General features: G+C 42.6%; 1 protein-coding gene across 1 annotated transcript in view; it reads left to right on the top strand.

The window, feature by feature from the left end:
* Position 1: 1 nt before the first annotated feature.
* The window catches only part of PLXNC1 (plexin C1), a gene marked incomplete at its 5' end in the record, with an annotated part of 88569 nt that continues 68456 nt past the window's right edge, over positions 2–20114 (top strand). The window contains 4 exons of the mRNA XM_019543925.1: positions 2–805; positions 11033–11158; positions 12453–12587; positions 14954–15054. Of these exons, the coding sequence (XP_019399470.1) occupies positions 2–805; positions 11033–11158; positions 12453–12587; positions 14954–15054 (1166 nt within the window). The remainder of the gene's footprint in view (positions 806–11032; positions 11159–12452; positions 12588–14953; positions 15055–20114) is intronic.

The following is a 20114-nucleotide window of genomic DNA, read 5'->3' as shown; positions in this document are numbered from 1 at the left end:
GGTGCGGCCGGGCGCGGTGCTGGCGGCGGGCGGCAGCTGCCTGTTCGAGCTGGAGCCGGCGCTGAGCCGGCAGCGGGGCGTGCTGCACCTGGGCCCGGCGGGGCAGTGCGCGCAGCCCGCCGGCGCCCACAGCAAGCTGCTGCTGCCCTACGGCACCGACAACAGGCTGCTCGCGGGCTGGACGCTGCACAGCGGCACCTGCCAGGTGCTCCGCGGGCTCACGGTGGAGCGCAACCAGAGCGAGGTGGTGAGCTGCCTGCCCCGCGGCTCCACGGCCGGCGTCGTCTTCAGCTGGGCCGGGGGGGACAAATCGGGCGACTACCTGGCCGTGGCCGCCACCTACTTGCTGGACGGGACGTTCAGCTGCGGCCTGGTGCCCTCGCAGGCCAAGATCGTGCTCACCATCCGCAACCTGGGGGACCTGATACCCACCGACAGCTTCGACCTACTCAAGTACAACCACACGCCACTGCACTTTGTGGACGCTTTCTTATGGCACGAGCACCTCTTCTTCCCCTACTACCGCCTGCCCCACGGGCCACCCAGCGTGGTGGTGCTCAACAGCAGAGGGCACTTCCACACCCCTACCCAGGTGCGCCTGAGCTGCGGCTGCCGCGGCCACATCCTGGCTTCCAGCATCCTGCCGCAGCAAGGGTTTTGGGCTGGCGTCTTTGCCAACCAAACAGAGCGGCCAGCCTGGGCTGTGCCGGCCTGGGACAACACTGCGCTCTGCCTCTTCGACCTGGCGTTCCTGCGGGACGCTAGCCCGAAATGCCTCTCCAATGAATTCTACTCCTCCAGCTGCGTGAGTCTACACTTTGCTCCCTTCAGGGCTCTGGGGGGGCTGAGCCAGGCTGGCCTCTTCAGGCCTGGGTCCGCCAAGCGCTCCTTCATGTGAAGAGAGGGGCCTCTGCCCCACTTCTCTTTCAGCAGGGCTGTGTGCAAGTGTAAGGCACCGGCCGACAGCCAGCAGGGGTAAAGCGTGCCCCACCACATGGGGCAGAACAGCCTCACTGCCCATTCGTATTAAAGCCAGATGGCGCGAGGTCAACGTTTCATACAAGTAGGACGTTGGCTGCCATTGTTCCCCTGCTTTACCTGTGGCTGCTGTGTTATGTCTGTGTTGTGTCAGGGTTGAGGGTAGGCATGTATAGAGTTTAGATTATGGTTTTATGGGATGATTTGGATGGCAATGACCCTGCCTTAGGCAGGGGGTTGGGGGTTGGACAGGTGACCTCTGGAGTCCCTTCCAGCCCGACTTCTCCATGACACTATGAAGTGCAGTGAGCTGCCTACCTGACAGCTGGAAGAAGCCAGCTGCAGAGTTGTACTGCAGCTCTTTTTTTGTGGCCTTGCCCCTTCTATTGTGTGGGTGTTCCTTTGCACGCATGGCCGGGCTGAATGTATTGCACCATTCACCCGTTCATGGTGAGATCTTTGCTTTGCACAGTTTCAGTTTATTGTGTGGGTGACCATTTGGTTGCAGAATGATATGTAACCTTGAGTCAGGGGCCTTAAGAGGTGTTTGGGTGATGGCAAAGAGAAACTTGATGCTCCAGGCTTCCTGTTCTCTCCCTGATGCTCTCCATGCGCGTGAGATAGCTTGTATCTGCTGCTGGCCCCTCTGTGCTTCAGCATAGGCTCACAAACAGATTGAGACAGACAAAGCAACAGTGCCAGGTGGTAGGGTTGTTGGGGCTCCCTTGCATACATCATTCCCTTGTGTACCACTGGCTACTGAAGTGTTGGCTGTGGCTGTCCTGAAGCCTACCTGAATTATCCTGTGGAGAGCCCCAATCAGCCCCCTCCCCCGTCCCCATGCCTCCACCCTCTGAACAGTTAGGCATTCACACATGGAGTGGAAGGTAGGAGTGGCAGTTTCTGGTTGCTGTTTCCTGGCAACCAGAGGAAATCAGCTGAAAAATTAATTCAGAATGAGATGAGGAGTGGCCTTGCAAAAACAGCATGTCAGAAACCCTGACCTTCTTCTCTCCATGCATATCCTGAGGGCTGTGGCTAATAGAACAAGGCTGAGAAAGTAATGGGGGCAGCCACAGGGGACCAGGCTTCCAGAAAGAGAGCCCTGGCAACCTCCAAGCACCAGGGATTCTGCAGCCTTTGTGCCCCTTCTCCATTATAACCCATCCTTCACTGACCAATGCTGTTACGTTGGTTGGAACTCCTTGAGAAGAAGTAGTTACCATCACTGCTTGACTTTTGATATCAGGCCCATAACTTGAAAAGGACCCTGAGATTCATTTAAACAATATCAGTGATTGTGTTACAAAAATGCAGTGATGTTAAATTGTGTCCACTTCCATGCAGTATTGTAAAATAATAAGAATTGTTCTTTATTAGTATTAAGAAGGGTGCAGGGGTACGGTAAATAAAATATTGTGCTGCCCTAGAGGTGTGAAGTGGAGCTGTGCTTTGGATTCATGTGAAAGGCTAGTTTCAGTTGACCCTTCAGTTTCAGCTGAAGTAAATGGGTATTTGGTTGCTTGAGCAGGAGAGTCAGGGGTGCACAAATGTCATTGCCGGCCACCTCGTTCCTTTGTGTACCATTGGCTACTGAAACTGGTGTGCTGTATCCAACACTATCCTGATGGGCTGCTAAGCTTAGGCGGATAATGCCTGCCTGACTACTGTTATTTTATTTTATCCCAATGGTATTCCTGTCTTACCCATTTTTGAAAGGGTATAAAAATTGCTTCCAAAGCAAGTCAGAGAGAGTCAAAAAAGCAAAAGGGTTCAAAATCTGCAGACACTGAATGCATAACCTGGCAGTCAGTACATAGAGTTTCAAAAACTGTTTGCAGCAGTCATAAAGGAGAGCCATGTGCCACAACACAGCAGGTGCATCACAGAAGTGCGGGCAGTGGTAGTTTTAAACTTAGCTTACACCCCAGCCCTTTTAAGAAAACTGTGTTTATATCTAGCTACAGTCATGGCAAAATGAACGTATTGTACTGTTATCACTACCTGGAAATGGAAATGTAGAAAACTTGTCTCTGGGGAACCCATTGGAACAGAGGGCTGCCAGAAAGCTCTCATACATAAATATGCATGTTACAAGTCCCGGTGATCTTTACAATTCATGATCTGAATGAGATGGTGTAAGATGGTGCAGGTGTGTTCACGAGGACACAACATTACATTATCTCTATGCAGGGTGGGGTGGATTTGATTTCAATCAAATCAATTTAAATCATGATTTAAATCACTGGTCAGGAAGCCTCAATTTAATCATGGTTTTCTACAAAAAATGCATTCTTGTTGTTTGAAATCTTTTATTCATTTAACTTCTTGAAACTTTGCACTGTCAGAGAAAGGTGAGGGCTTGACTTTGTGTACACAAACTTGCAGAGGGAGAAGAGGGTCGATGGGTAGGTAATCAGGTCTGTTATCTCTCATCTGCATATGCTGTACTTAACAAGGATGTTATCTTTGGAGACACAAATCCAGTCTGAGAACTGAAACTAAGCATCACAGAAAGAGAATCATAGAAAATGCTTAATGGGATCTTCTAGACTGAGCACCCTGTCCCATTGGGTATAGTGGTTTCTTGAATCTTTAGTAATCTATTGGGGAGCCTCTGAGAACCCCATAAGACTGAGCCCCTAATATGGCCTGTTTTGACCTATTTAAGGTTACATGAATATATTGTCTCAAATAATATATACTGTAATTAGAAGTTATAATCCCTATTCCATGATGATATCTTTGAGCTTTAACATATTTTAAATTAAAACTATCTTTATATAAGGTTTTTTTTTAAAAGCCTCTTAAAAATAAAAATATGATTAAATCAAAAAACCTCATTTAAATAAAAAATCTATTTTTTTTTTTTAATCGTAGATTTTTATCCACCCTGGTGCAGGGTGTGAGGTTGTTTTTTTGGTGTAAATTCAGCCTTCAGAAAAAAACATACAGTAGTCTCATGCTGTAGCTCTCTCTGCCTGCCTTGGATGTGAATCTTTTTTGTCCATATACACATTGCTGTTTTCATTTGCTGATTGTTGCCAGCACCTGATTGCTGTTAATCACAGCAAAGGTGCTGTGGTTCTGATTAATGTGCAAAGGATCCATCTTGCTCAGCATACCATCCAGCAAAGAGTTTAAGCCGATTCTTAACTTTATGGGCAGCAGCAGTTCCATTCACTTCAAAGAAATTACTTCTGTATTGAAAGTTAAGCATGGATGTTAGTGCTTTACTGGAGTGAGGCCAGATTTCTCAGCACCTTGCCAGACCTGGTCTTGTGTGCACGTGCTGCCTGGTGCAGCATTGCAGCACTTGCCAAACATAATTTGTGTTGTGGTGTTAGTATTGGGTTTAAAGGTAGCATTAAATATTACAGTCTCATTGTCTGTAGTAAATAGTGAATGAGAAAAGCCCTTATTAGATTGCTGTCTGTTTAATACAGCCACAGAGTTATAACTGTAGGCTTCTCAATACTTTTGCCCATATGTTCTTTGGAAATGAATGTGTTGATGATGTGCAGTACCTGCCCCTGAATTTGAGACATAATTGGGAATGCTGAGTGACATTCTTAGCTACTGTAAATTGGCACGGGTCTCTTGAAGTCAGAGTGCTGGAATTAGTAAAGCAGTACCCATTACCGTGAATGGAGAATCTGTTTCTTTAACTTCCAGGTATGATGTTTTCACTTGTGTGATAGCTTGTCTGTTAGGAGTCAAAGTCTTTTGTTTTTAAGGAAAGATTTGTAAGTTGTTTAAAAGCCATTTGGAGTCAGGATTGTACCTGTAATGAATTTTTTAGTAGCCTTTTTATCCTTTGTAGATTACCAGACTGACAGTATCACATCTGCTGTCTGACAGAAGAATAGGCTTCCATAGCCAGTATATTTAACTTGACATTGCTATAGGAAATTACCAACATTGTCCCTAGCTGTGATGATTTCTCAATATGTCTCTATTGGTGTGGGAATTAAGCCGCAGGAGTCCTGTAAGCTCTCAAATAATCAGTTTTCAACAAAAGAGTAGCTCTGAGCCATCTGGCTTGACCAGGTGTTTTTGTCTGAAACTTTTGAGAGTGTATTAAAGAACTGTGGAAGGAAGGATTAATTTCCTTGAAATCATGCAGCAGATGAGTGGGAATAGTTAAGTTAGAAGGAAAGGCAAGTTCCAAGTTCTTAACTCAGTAAAAAAACAAGTCATGTCATTGCCCAAATACTGTCTTTTGCTATTCATTTCTTGTGAAGTCCTGGCTGGATTGCTTCATTTCCTGCTGTAGTATGGGGGGGAACTATGGTAATGTTTTAGACAGATTTTTTTTTTTTTTTTTTTTTTACAGTTCACTCTTGAAACTTTCATGGGGATAATTAGAATATGTTTAGCTTAGGACAACAAACTGATTCACCTGATTCTCTGATTTACCTGGAGCTAATTCTAAGTGGAAATGTTTACTAGTTAATTATTTTGAGGGAATTAATTATATTAAAGGAAAGGGAGTCTATTGCCTACTTGATGCTAGTTTACATTGAGAACATGATGTTGACCCTGTTTGACTGTAGAGCAGTAAAATAAATGTAGAATAATTGGCCAGGTTCTTGGTAGCCATAAATAAATATAGCTCCAATGAAAGTTAGTGGAGCTGTTGCTTCTTACACCTTCTAAGGATCCAATTCCATATCTGTACTTAATGATCTGCTGCAATAAGTTTGCCACACAAGCAGGGAAAAACCATCCTGACCCCCAGGAGGTTATATCAAACAGTACTTAAATGAAATCAAGGCAGAAAATAAAGGCATAAATTAAGCAACAGCAGCTGGACTCCTAGGGGAAGAAATCACAAATAGAATGTGTTTGAGGGAGAAATGATTGAAACACAGGGTCAAAATTAATTCAGGAGACATCTAGGTTGGGGGGGGGGATTGGAAGCAGAGAAGCTTGAGCAGCATGGGATTGAAGAACTACAATGAGCAGCTATGTTGGACAGGATAGAGGGACAAGAAAAGAAAGTGACCACTACCATATAAAGGAAGCTCAGTCTGTAAATGAATCAAAACACATTTTGGTTAAGACAGAAGAGGCCTGGGAAGGTCCTGCAGTGCTGTAACCCCATTAGTCGCAGTCAATGAGTAAGAGAGATGGTTAAAATATAAATGCGTGTGATAAAAAGGGTGGGAACGATGAAAGGAGTAGCAGCTGCTACATCCTGAAGACAGTGGGCAAGCTAGAAAATAGATTGCAAAAGAGTTCTGGGCATTTTTTGGTTGATTGTTTTGGTGGCCTAGCTAATCAGTTTCCCCTTTTTCTAGCTACACAAATGTGATGTAGCTGTGATGCCTTCTTTGACCAGAAGAACTGAGCTGGTACTGTCAAACTTGTTGGTGTTGCTTCTTGGGTCAGTTGGAGAGGATGATATAAAGTCACTCTCAGTTACCGTAGTGTTTGGGTTATTTAATTCCAAGGTCTAAATAACTTCTGCAAGGCACCTAGAATAACTTGGTTACCCTGCACTGAATGCACTCTGAAAAAATGATGATGGTCATGGAAATCAAATCTTAAAGCAGGTCTTGACTTCCTCAGTTCTCAGCTTTAACCAAAACTCACTACACATCCCAACTGTTGAAGCTTGTCATATAAATCTTGTGATGTACTGAAAAGGAAAGGTCAACTCACTTTTTTTCTTAAGATAAGAAAACCATGGGATTATAATTATCTAAAGCAAACGTCCACTGTACAGAAGTCTCATGCCTAAATTGATTTATTTCAGTTCTATACTAGTACATGACTGTCTCCTTTTTTCCTTTTGTATACAGATATCTCTTTGTTTAAATACCAAGTTTTTCCCTCAAAATATGCCTTCTGAGTTAATTAAAAATAAATCATTTAAGTTACAGAAAGATATTTTAACAAAGAGTTAATTTAAGTTGTAGAGAAAAACCTTCTTTTGTAGGCAGATGGTTTCGTGGTTAAATTATTGGACTTGGACCCAGGAGATCTGAGCTCAGTTGCTAGCTGTGTCACAGGTTTGGTGTGGGAACATGGGAGGTCACTTAACTTCTCTGTATGGTGGGGTCTTATTGCTTCCATTTACCCTTTCTTTGCCTGACCAAGATGTGCCAAAATATTCCAGTGGCTCTAGTTAGATTTGTGATAAGGCTACATTCACATCACGAATCCACCTACAAGTAACAGCTTGCAGGTGCAATGCTTTAGCTTGTAAGAAATTGGGGAAAAGAATGTCTCTTACCAGGTGGTTCAACAACACTGAGCACAGGAGAGCTTTTGTTCTTGACTAGCATCTCTGGACTGTATTATAGTTCAGTTATATATTACGGCATATATATTACAGCTAATAATAGATTGCACATTGTTTGCCTGATATAAAGAGAATCTCCTAATGCACCTACATTCCAAACACTGTTCCAGAATGACCCCACTCCAGCAGCCCCAAAATTCAGGAGGCACCTGCATTTTGGATTGTAAAGTTCCCTAGGCATATACACAAAAGTGATGTAATCTGGGCACCTAGGGGCATTTTTACATGTGATCCTGATGCGACAACAGGTGCTTTTAATTATTGAGCTGCACTAATTAAAAGTGCCTGTGTGTCACGTGGATCAGTGGCACAGCACATCCTCACACTGAGAAAATGGCAGTGGGGTGCTTTGAACTAAAGCACATTGAACGTGTTTTATTTCAAAGTGCCCTACTGCCATTTTCTCAGCACGGAGATGTGCTGCACCGCTGATACGCATGATGCATGAGGCTGCCAGAGCGCATCAATTTGTGCACTCCAGTAGACTCAATCAAGTCTACTGCGATGCACAGGATTTCCAGCGCATCGGAGCAGTCTGTCTGCATATATGTAAGTGCCCTAGGAGCCTAACTCCTAGCAAAACTCATTTGTCATCTAGAACGGTAGTGGGGCAGTAGCTAAACTGCCTGTTTCCCAGAGGACAGCCATAAAAACATCCTTTGAGCATACTTACCTGACACTGACAGCACTGTTTGGCACAGAGCTCAGTTGCCACAATTACTTTAGCTCGAAAGAATGGTTGGTGGAAGTGCCACTGCCACCAAACAGTTGTGTGTGAATTTAGTGGCTACAGCATTCACTCAGGGGGTTGGAGACTTGGATTCCAGGCCAGTATAGCTTGGTGGGATCAAGAGACACTTTTCCCACATCCCAGGAAAATGCCCCAAACACCAGGGTATAGAACAATCTGGGTGAGGAGTAGTCTCATGTTTCCTGTTGAAGTTGAATATTGGACAGACAAGAATGCAGCAGTGGTGGGACCAGAAGGAGTGTAAGCAACAGGAAGTGTGACTCTGTATTCTAGTTTTAGGGCACTCTGCTGAGAGTTGGGAGACCTGGGTTAGAGGCTTTGACCTCAGGTTATTTCTGTTTTCTAATCAATATGAAATGTGTGTGCGTCTTTATCAGTGGGCTACAGAATTAGGTTCTTTTGCTTGTTCTCCCTGTGGCCCCATCTCTTGCTTTCCTTGCTTTCCATTGGTCCAGCTTCAACAGAAATGGGGCACTGGAGGGGTTCCCTGCCTTTCACCCAAACTAGCTTATAGACTTTGTGGTTAGAGCCATATCATGGAAGAAAGGATATATATGGAGTTGAATCCACACAAGCTGAGATCTCCAAGCTCCAGGGCAAGTGGAATTAGGAAACAAGGCAATCATGAAAAAGTTGGGTGACGCTACTACTACCAATGATCAATCAGGTGCCTACCCTCTAAAGAGAGACTAGGCATTCTCCATCCTGGATGAATGGAGATACAGCCCAGAGTCAGGTGCTAAGTTCTGGTATGGGGTGGGGATTCAGAAACACTATTATGTTCAGCACTTTCTATTTGCTGCTCTAGGTGGCTTTTTGCTTTGAGTCTCCATTTGAAGTGCCCAACTCTCCTGATACTTTGTGCAGGGAGCTGAGGTGCCCAATTTTCTCTCTGGTTCCCAATATTAGGCTCAAAGTCAGTACCAAATGTGGGATTCCTGTGCCTGCCCCTGTATATTTGTATCACACATCTAATATTGAGGTATTGCAGCTTCTAAATGGATGTACCTGGGTGATCAATTTGGTACTGACTTTGAGCCAAACACTCTTTTCAGTCATTGTAGTGTAACTCTTACATTGGTATTAGAGCAGTTTGCTAATATGATAATTTTGATTAAAGCATTTTTCTAATACATTATAGTTGTACTTCATAATTTTTATCAGATCTAAATTAAATAGATCCTTTAAAACTTGAATTTTATCATAATGGAGTAAGGATGCAGAGAAAAAGAAGGGAATAAGCTATCTTTAATGCTGTTTTTACTAATGCTATATTTAACCCTATCACAAATAGCAGGGTACCTTTTCTAGTTTTTGTATTCCAGTGGTAGGCAATATAAGTCTCAGCTTCCTTAATTGTAAAGCAAGAAATCAAAAAAGGAAGGGTAAAGCACTGCACTTTCTGATAAGAAAAAAAGAACACCAAATGTATTTGTTTGAAACTACACTCGCTATACATGGAGTAGCTGTAGGTGTTAATCAGGACTTTTGAACATACTTCAGGATGAATTAGGGTTCAGTGGTGTGTGTAACACACCTGGGGGCCATATGACAGGTTGCTTAGAATGAAAACCAGCAGTTTATAACAGAACTAGACATTATAGATTTAAAAACAGCAGGTCAGCTTCTCAGTATACAGCAAGAGTGGATATGTATACCAGTGGCCAAAAGCATAGACTCAGTAACAGGTTTCATATCTAGTGTTTGAAGGAACAAATAGCTATGCAGACCTGGAGCCTTCTTTTCCCTGTCCATTTAGGTTAGTGATTATTTAGTACTAACATTTGCATTACAAGAAACTGTTTTATGACAAATTAACATATGGAATATTTCACAGTAGGCCAGTCCTCTTCCCATTGAAATCAATGGCTAAAATCATTGTGGACGTAAAAGAGGCCCAGGATGAGTCTATAGACCAAGGGTTGTCAACTGCGGGTACGTGTACCCCGCGGGGTACTTGAGATGGCTCTAGGGGGTATGCATGAGTGGGCGGGGATAGAGTGCCACTATGCATCACCCTGCTCTTGTGCGCAGGCATCACTGACCCGGCTGGACACAGGGGACAGGGAAAACTGTCACACGGTGGGTGCCACTGCTCTTTATCTGGCCGCACGCTGCCCCCCCCCCCAATCCCACATGGTGCTGTGTGCCACCCTCCCTCTTCCCAGGTCTATGTCTGGCTGCCAGGCGTACACTGCTCCGCATCTGGCCACAAGGGGTACACTGACCCAAATAAGTTGAAAAGCCCTGTTATAAACTATTACAAGAAGATGGACACATCTTTCTGGTGAGGCCACAACTGGAATAGGAGTAGTATGTCCAGTTTTGAGCTTTCCACTATAGAAAGGATGTGGACAAGTGGGAAAGAGTCCAGCAGAAAGCAACAAAAATGGTTTGGGGACTGGGGCACATGACTTATGAAAAGAGGCTGAGGGTTTATTTAGTCTGCAGAAGAGAAATCCGAGGGGGGATTTATTAGCAGCCTTTACCTATGTGGAGGGGGGTTCCAAAGAGTATGGAGTGAAACTGCTCTCAGTGGTGGCAGATGACAGAACAAAGAGCAGTGGTCTCAGGTTACAGCAAGGGAGGTGTAAGTTGAATATTAGGAAAAACTTTCTCATTAGGAGGGTGGTGAAGCACTGGAACAGGTTCCTTTGAGAGTTGATGGAACCATCCTTGGAGGTTTCTTAAGGCCTCGCATGACAAAGCCCTGGCTGGAATGATCTAGTTGGGGCTGGTCCTGCTTTGAGCATGGGGTTGGACTAAATGACCTCCTGAGGTCCCTCCCAACCCTAATTTTCTGTGATTCTCTGATTCTGTCCACATTTCCAAGAACATGTTATATTAAAATCCTGTTAAGAATAGCAGTGTCACCAAAAGTAGAAGGAAGGGTATTGCACAGCTTTCTAAGGAATATTCCTTTGTTTTTAAATACATTTTGCAGTATGGTTGAAGAATTTTGTCATGTTTTTCTCTTGTGTCTGCTATTTTAGGAAACTGTGCCGACAGTGAAAAAGTCACCGACCTTGATTCACTCTGATTTATCAGCTGTTTATGCTACTGTCGTTTTGAACAAGATAGTTGTGTTCTTGGGAACAAGTAATGGACAGTTACTGAAGGTTGGTGACGTGGTATTTTTTAATAGTACTTTAATGAGAGAATGTTTCCTGTGTTCTATTTCATGCATTGTATTGCAACCTAAAGTTGTCACCTGGACAGCTCTCTTCTATTTATTTCAAAATAAACTGCAGTATTACTGTTGTAACTTCCTAAAACTCAAATGAGCAAATAAGGTTATATAGAGAACAAGATAATATTCAGAAGAGGCTTCTTAAAATCCACAAAGGTATGCATTTGCTGGATATTACTTATAATCCTTAATTTAATATTGCAACACAGTTGATTTAAAGTATTTTTCCCAGTGGAGACCAAATGCTGTTAGATTTCAGTCTTTAAACTCTGCCATGTGTTGTGAATATCTGTCCATTAGAGACTAAGACAGAAGGATTGTTTCATTGCTGCTGATGATTAAGATTATGCTGTTTGAATGAGTAACCTAGAAGTGAAAATAAGATTATCTCATTATCAGACTTTGAAGCATTCAGGTTAACATCTTCTGAATTTTGTTCTTGAATGCAAGTGTGTGCATTTCCTATCTACGCTGCAAGGGGTGACTATTTTTTTTTTATTAAGTAGGCAGCTGGAATGGATAGAATACAACATGAAAATCTTTTTCTTGTTTGATCGCAATATACTTACAATGATAAAGGTATAAAACTGAAGGCTTACATGTGTCTCTAGCACAGTGGAGACCACAAACCCATCTGGGTTGTTTAGTTTTCAAGCCAAAGTCTGTATTGATGCTAGTGTGCTGCTTAACATAGAAGGGGAGTCAGAAGCTGTGGATAGGAGTTGAGTGAGCCAAAAAGGGAAATAGCAACTCGCAAGCATAGTCCCAAAGGCCAGAAGGCAAAATAGCTGCTGTTTTTGAGGCAATGGGTAATAACATAAAAAGGAAACCTTTTAAATGTTATGAAACTTTACCACAAAGGGGATTCCTGATTAAAGGAGAGGCCAGGGGAGCAAGTTTCTTTTAACACATCTACTACAGGAGCTGCAGCATGGAGGAGCTGCAGGAACCCAAGAGTATGAAGGCAGAGGTTCTTTGTCTCTGTGAGAACTTGGATTTAAGGGGCAGATCCCTTGATCTCTTCCACTATGCAAAGTAGGACCTGAACCCTTGTCTTCTAAGAGGAAAATATAGGCATAAACCTTGATAACACTTTGGGCTTTAGCTCATACTGTGCCGCTTTTTGCCCTCCACTCTGTTAATAGGACAGGGAAAAGATTTATCATTAAATCTGTTCACTTGGTAAAGGGATTTGTGACTAATTTTACATTTCACATTTTTAGGTTATTCTTAACAAGAATCTGGAACCGAATTGCCCTGAAATTTTACATGAAATAGAAGAAGAAACACCAGTTTTTCCCAAACTTGCCCTTGACCCAGTGGATAGTAACTACATATATTTGGCATCTGCTAATGAGGTTGGTACAACATCAAATACAATTATTAAACTGCAAATTTGAAGGCTTTAATAAGTTTTCTGTCATATCATAGGTATTTTCATTGGAATAATAATCAAACCTTGATTGTCTAAACTCCAGTTAATCAGTTTGGTCCTGCAGAACTCATAAGGCACTCAGTCCTACATGGGGCTGAGCACTGTTGCTCTGAGCCAGCAAAGCACTTAAACACATGCTTGACTTTGGCCATGTGCAGTTCTTACATTGCTTCCTGGAGAATCATTGCTCTCCCAATAGAAATTACCCACATACAAGTGTTCATACAGTTGTGTGTGGAGGAAACGTGACCCATATGTGAGAAAGATCTTCCACTTTGACACCTGGGAGATCTCTCCTGCTTACGTGCTCTTCTATCTAGAATGAATGCCTGTACGCTCAACTATGCTGTGGGAGGAGTCGAGCAGAAGCTTGCCGTGTGCATTCCTGTGATCAGGGGTGGAGTTAAGTGGCCACTGCCCCCACAAGCCTTCCCGAGACCAGAGTCCCTCTAGTCCAGAGAAAACTTGGAGAGCAGTGGCAGCAGAGCAGCTTTACCTGCCCACTTTCCAGACCAGGGGAATCTTGATCTAGGAAAGGTGTCAGGGGTATTTCCCCACAGCTGGACTCTTCTCATGTTCAGGAGGTGACTGGGGAAGGCATGAGGAGCCAGGAGAAGAGGAATGTCCGCAGGTTGTAATGCCTGTACTTTCCCTCTTGAGAAGACTGAGAAGATTTCTAGCAGCAGTAGAAATGAATGCCTGTCCGTGGCCTTTATGTGGTCCTTTTGAGATGCAGTCATGTGCTTAAAGTTAAATGCATGCTTAGACCCCTGGCTGTCTTGAGGTCAGGGTGTTTGTGCTACACTGGAGGAGAGCAACTGATGAAGAAGGCTTACAGGCTCTGTGGGAATATGGTTCTTTTGAGTCCCTTCATAATCTCACAAATTTGCTGTTCTGCTTTGCAGGCTGTGGCATTGACTTGGTTTCACTGGAGTTAGGGGTTTGTAATCCTGCCCTTATTGAAGTCCACATTAAAATTCCCATTCAGTGCGGCAAGATTTCATCTGTAGGCTATATTTTTTACTTTCGATAACATCTTTTCTCAACTGAAAATATAATTTATTTTACCCTAAAATTTAACAAAATGACTACAGGTCAGTAGGGACACCCACTGATCTTATAGAACTTCTTTCATGGATGCAGTATTTCACTGCTACAAGAACAGATATAAATCCTTGCACACACAAGAATTTGGTTTTCTTTCATCTTGTTGGAAGAACAAATTACTATGGAGGAACAGCAACCTTTAGGAATAAATATGGCTCCGAAACCCTCTCTAGGGGTTTAACAGGATGGACCATAAAATGAGATTTCTCAAGTTGAGCGTAGATATTTAAGCCTGCTGGCAATCCTAATACCCCATTTATCTGTACCCTGGAATATCCTAGAGACTGTCAGATTAATTTGGTCATGTAGTACATGGTGGGAAAAAGAAATAATAAGAGATTGAGCAGAGACAAAGAAACAAATTTATAAACAAATATTTCTAATCTGGAAGATTTCTGTAAATTATAAATAATTTTTCATTTATTATCCATTTAATATCATTTAATATTCTTTTATCTGAAAAGGCTGTGTGGAATATTATGGGCACATTTGCATATCTTGATGGACAATAAACTTTATTTGTACATTTCAAAGACATGTGTTAATTATATGTATTTTTATCCATTTCCTTGGGCACTTACCTGGTACATGCATTGAAATGCCTATAATAAGTGCATTATTTTACACAGAGTTTTAGGTGCATATTCATTTCATTGTTTGAAAACTTGGATTTTGAACTAAAAAATTCATCATCCTAATTCACCAAACTACTCTAGCATTTCTGTCATTACCATTTATGATACACATGGGAACAATCGAATCAAACACTTAGTCAAACTCAAGGGAGTTTCTTGAGTATAGCAGGGAGTTTTGAACAAACTGCATGGTTGGGATAGACATAGACAAGTTTTCAGATACCACAGTGTTCTTCCTCAGGTCTCTGGGGGAGAAAGCAACACAGCAGAGCTAAATAGCAGATGAAACGGGCTTGCGTAAAAGTCCATATGTAAATAAAAACAGGAAAAAGAAATTATTGGCTAGCTGACGCAACACTTCTGCAAAACAGGTTAAATTTTGGACCTGAAGACAAACTTGCCAAGGCAAAGATTGAGGGAGCCAGCCTAGATTGCCATATCATTTTTAAAACAATAGACATTATTGTGGGGTTTCTTACAGCATTGAGTCCGCCTTTTTAGAGGGACCAAAATAATTCAGTATGGTACTACTTTCTTTTTTTTTCAGGTGAGGAGAATACAAGTTGCAAACTGCAGTAATTATGTTTCTCATTCAGATTGTTTGTCTGCAGAGGATCCATACTGTGAATGGTGTCATTTAACTAACAGGTATTTTCTCATATTTCACATTTGCATGCAAAAGAAACATATTTTCAGTAATAACTTATAGCTGTATTCAGAATCAACTTATTGTAATTTACATCTAGTGGATATCTACAGAGTCATGCATAAGCTTAAATATGTTTGCTGTCAAATGAGAAGGATTCCTAGGCCTTCCTAGAGCATTGTTAGGCTTGACAGAATTAGATTTTTTTAAATATTTTTAAAACATTTTGAAAGCTAAAATCAATATTTATTTTTCACATTTATTTTAATTTTTATCAATTAAAATGTTCAGGATTGCACAAAATTAGGGATGTGGGGAGCCGTCAGTTTAGTAATATAAAAAGTAAATATCCATAAATCGATAAAGCATACATTTTGTAGACAGACAGAGCAGTATTTCTTGCAGTTCAGACCACGCATGCGGCAGGAGCTGCAGGCCATGCCAGTAAGACTGTAGTGGGAGGTGGGGTTTGAGGGGCAGGGCTGGTGGTGCCTGGGCGTCTGGTGCCACTGGTCTCTCACTCTGCCCAGCTTCCAGCCAGAGCAGGGGCCAAACTCCTATGGAGCCCGGTCCAGGCCAGCCTCCACGGGAGTTTGGCCCCTACCTTGATCATGCAGCAGCCAACCTCCCGCAAAGCCCAGCCTGGCCCTTCCTTGTCTTTGCATGATTGGGGCAGGAGCCAAACTCCCATGGGCTCCACAGGAGTTAAGTCCCAGCCAGGGCAGGGGCCTGGGCAGGGCAAGGGGCTGGTGGCACTGGGCTCCTGGGTGCTATCAGCCCTGCCCCTCCTCCCCCACATCCTCCAGCACAGCCTTACCGGCACAGCCCCCTCGGCCTTACCGGCACAGCTCTTGTAGTGGCCGCTCTGCATTTGTGTGTGTGTGATTGCCTTACCTCTGTCCTGTATTATTTTTTTTTTACATTCCTTTATTTAAATTTTGATGATTTACTGATGGAAATTAGTTGTCCATCAGTCTGTGAGTGTCAGGTGAAATCAACGTTTATTGATTAAAAAATAAAATCATGCCAAGCCTAGGCATTGTTAATGTGGAGTGGTGGTGCTAATGAAATGGAACTCTTTGTTTTAAAAACTTCATTTGGTATAATGAACTGTGTGCGTGTTTCTGAAATTATTTTTCGTATGGCATAAATATATGTTGTGTGTGGAAAAAAATAAAGTCCTGAATCTTCTTCAGTAGATAGGGTTCTTTGCACTGGAACTATTGTCTGTCCTGCGTGGAGATTCTTAGGAGGATTTTCTTTTCGAGTGATGATAATGACTTGCCCAGAATTTCAGCATCCCATTTTGGCGATTTCTTCTGTTGCAACCCACACATGCATGCCTCAGGGCCGGGCCAGGTCGGGCTGGCTCTGTGCCTCCATATGGGGTTTCCACCACTGCAGGCAGGATGCTCACACTCACCAGCTGTCCAGTCATGTGTGCCATCGTGCTCGGTGCTTCCACATGGGGCTCCCAGCTGGAGTGCCAGGAGCCCCACAGAGGTGGAAGCATGGAGCCTGCCCAGTCCAATAGCGTGCAACCTCTGAAAGTCTGCCTCTTGCTGGCTTTCAGAGGGGCAGCTGCGGGCCAGTAATAATTGGTTTTTGGAGGGGCCCTGCAGGCCAGATAGAATGGCCTGGTGGGCTGTATTTTGTCTGCCCCCTGCTGTATCATATTCTGGTGTCTCTCTCCTCTCTTGTTACCAAGTGATGAGCGCTCAGGTTATAGCAAAAATTTTTGTTCTCTCTTTCAAAGTGCCCAACCTTTTAATTAGTGCTATTACATTTCATACTATTCTGTAACTTCTACCATCAAGCCACCCAGTTCTTCCTTTATGATATTCTGGATTGATTCTAATCTGACTCCCATCTTTTCATCATTAGCTAATATTTATAAGCACTTTCCTACTTTCTGTGCCTAGGCCATCAATGACAATATTAAATGAACTTGGTCCTGAGAGAAATCCTCAAGGACCTCCACTAGTAGCTTTCCTCTAGAAGATTAATCCTTAGTTTGTTTTACTTTGATCTGCATATGCTGCTGCTTAAGACCCACTTGTCTGGGTTGCCATAGGTGGATATTGATGGAAAGTAATATATTGTTACGCAAGTCCTTATCAGATAGTCCACTCAATTTGTGTTATTATTGATAATCTATGGGTGAAATGGTATTCTCCTGTCTGCATCTAGTGGTGGGCTTTGTGGCACTTATGACTAGAAAACTTCCATTGAGATGCACAAAGGGAAATAGCATTCTACCCAAAGTTGTTCTGTTGAATTATTGAGGCTTCAAGTTTATTATTTAAGAAGGTTTTTGGAACTGTAATAAATATTAAGTTTCATATAATAACAATAAAATAAAACCAACAAAAACAATAAATGATACACTAATAAGTAATATACAATAAGGAGCAAAACCAGAGTATTACAAAATAGATCATTAAACATACATGCTATAAGTTTAGTAGAGACTAGGGGAAGGGGAGAGCTTGACATTACATACAGCCAGTTAACAAATATACATATACATTTAAAGGATACTAAACCACAAACAAATCAACCTATAAACTTAACAGAAGATTCATATTGTACCATATTTCTTCATATTGAGCCCAATTATGTCTGTTTGCAGATAAAATCTTCACCAACAAAGCGAGATTTATCCTTAGAATACAACACATGCTATTTAAGAAGTTTACAAATAAGATTTACCCTGTTTACTCAAATAGAAGGTATTTTTCCCCCCCCATTTAACATGGGAGAGACCCTTGTCTTGGATTTGAGTATGAGACAGCAGGGAGTCAGACAGCTGCTGTGGCTTTGGTTCTGGCCCTAACCTGTAGCTTCTACCTGTGCTCCCGCTGCTTCTGCCTCCCTCCCTGCAGCCTCAGCTCCCTAGCCTGTCCTCTCTGCAACCTGTTTGTTTGTTGTTTCAGAAACCAGAATACTGTAACAAGCAGCATACATTACACCTACATTATTTTTTAGTATTAAGGGATCTGTTTTTGCAAAGTAATGATTAAGATTGAAGTTTCAGAAAAAGAGGTTCAAGTGTTCTTAATAGTTGTTTTATTAATTATTAAGGCCATGTACAGACATTCATAGAAATGATTCCAGGAGAGAGAGCAGCATAGATGCTCAGTCTGCAACAGCCCCCTCTCCCCTGCTCTTTGTGGCTTCCCAGGACTGGCATCACCCCAGTCTGCGAACAATGTGAGCTGCTCCAGGCCTCCCAGCCTTGGATTGATGAGAATCCAATGTGAGAATCAGGAAAGCGGCTTACAGTGCTGCTCCCTTTTGTTTGGGTCCCAGTACCTGGGAGTTGAGCAGACTGAGCCTCAAGGCAAAACCCCAACCCACTCCACACACCTGTGATGTAGCAGGGCAAAGCGCAGAGACCCTCGCAAGCTTAGTTCCCAGCTCTGCTGACTTATGAATCAACACCTCCACTGCCCAAGTAGTGCCGTGGGAGGGGAGGGCGGGGCAAGGGGAAACAGTTAGGGGGCAGCACCATTCCCTGTGTTTGGGCTGGGGCTTTGCCCCACTGTTTCTTCTGCTTGGCTCCTGCACACCAGGAGCCCTTACCTGTTTCTAACACCAGGAACTCTTGGGAATGTGCAGCAGCCAAGTGGAAGGAGTGGTGCAGCAAAGCCCCTGCCCATTTCACATCAGGAACTCCAGTATGAGAAGAAGATGGGGAACACCTGGCAGCTGCTCCTCCCTTCCTTCCCAGTCTTTAGGAAGGGCAGAAACAACTGCCCCCTACACCTTCGCTGATCACTGCTTGCCCTCACCAGTCAGTGCTGCTGGAGGCATCTGTGGGTAGTCGCTGACATGGTTGCTGTGCCCCCCCCAGCCTCTGGGGGCACGCATCATTCATGCTACCAGGAGAATGGTGATTCTTCCAGTAAAATGTAAACATCTGTACATGGCCTGCATGTAACTGAAACACTATACTTCAGGTATGTTTTTATAATCAGAAATATACTGGATGTCAACTGATAAAAAGTGATAATGTATCAGAGCAATGCACTATTTGTTCTGTGTTACTGCTTAAAGAGTACAAGAATTTATCCTTATCATTTTTTTCCTTGAGATAATTAAACTACATGTTAGATATGGTTTACTTTTATTATTATAAAATGCACTAACAACTTTAGATTTTAAAAGGATGAATTGCCAGTGATTTAAATTATTTCAAATTAGTTTCTCTTGATGTGAAAATGCACACATCTGTATGAAATGCATTTTAATTTTCATGACATGAGAACTGGCACATTAGTTTTCCTTTTAGCCCTGTAAGTCAATATTTTTAATAATAACATTAATTCATTTTCTTATGTATTTAATTTCCACATGTAAATAAGTGCTTACCTGAAGTATGTTTAATTAATGCTCCTGGAAGGGTGATTCCTTCACAGTAGGAAGACACATTCTGCATAAAGACACCAGAGAGGCTTCTTTGTTAAATCTAGGGAACTAGACAAAAGTCTTTTATTGACTGAATGACGTAATAATAATAAACTTGTTTGTTTAGATATAATTTTGCTCCCAGTGGTATATGACTGAAGTGATGCACATGGTAAAGAGGAATTTTAATGGAATAAATCATTAGCTGTGTTGTTAAGGATGTGCAGAATTCTTCATTCTAGATCTGTCTCTACAAATCCATGTATTTCAGCAATCTGATTCTCAACTTCACTGGAAACTTCACATATATAAAATGATCTGTGCCACCTTGACTCTGTTAAATCCTAACCTGTTCTTGGCCATTGCCAAGCTCGCTTTTTTAAACTTGTTCCTGTCTTTAGGATCATTAATCATTCTCAGCCTCAGCTTTGTGTCCTTCTTTGCAATTGTTTCCTGTTCTCTCTTATGCTGCCAATGGTCCAGGGCCAGCTCCCTCCTTCCATCACGGCTAGGCTCCAGAAGCCTTCAGCTGTTTGCTCTTAATGTGCCACTCTTTCCCTTCCTTGTCGCTTTCTAAATCTAACTCTAATATTCGCTTCCAAAAGCCAAATGGATCCCCAGGTAATACAGGTTTCTTACATTGTAATTCATT

The sequence above is a fragment of the Crocodylus porosus genome, unplaced genomic scaffold (assembly GCF_001723895.1).
Source record: "Crocodylus porosus isolate Cpor-Errol unplaced genomic scaffold, CroPor_comp1, whole genome shotgun sequence".
Lineage (NCBI taxonomy): Eukaryota > Metazoa > Chordata > Crocodylia > Crocodylidae > Crocodylus > Crocodylus porosus.
The sequence above is the reverse complement of the archived record's forward strand: the minus strand, read 5'-3'. Positions and strand labels throughout refer to the sequence as shown.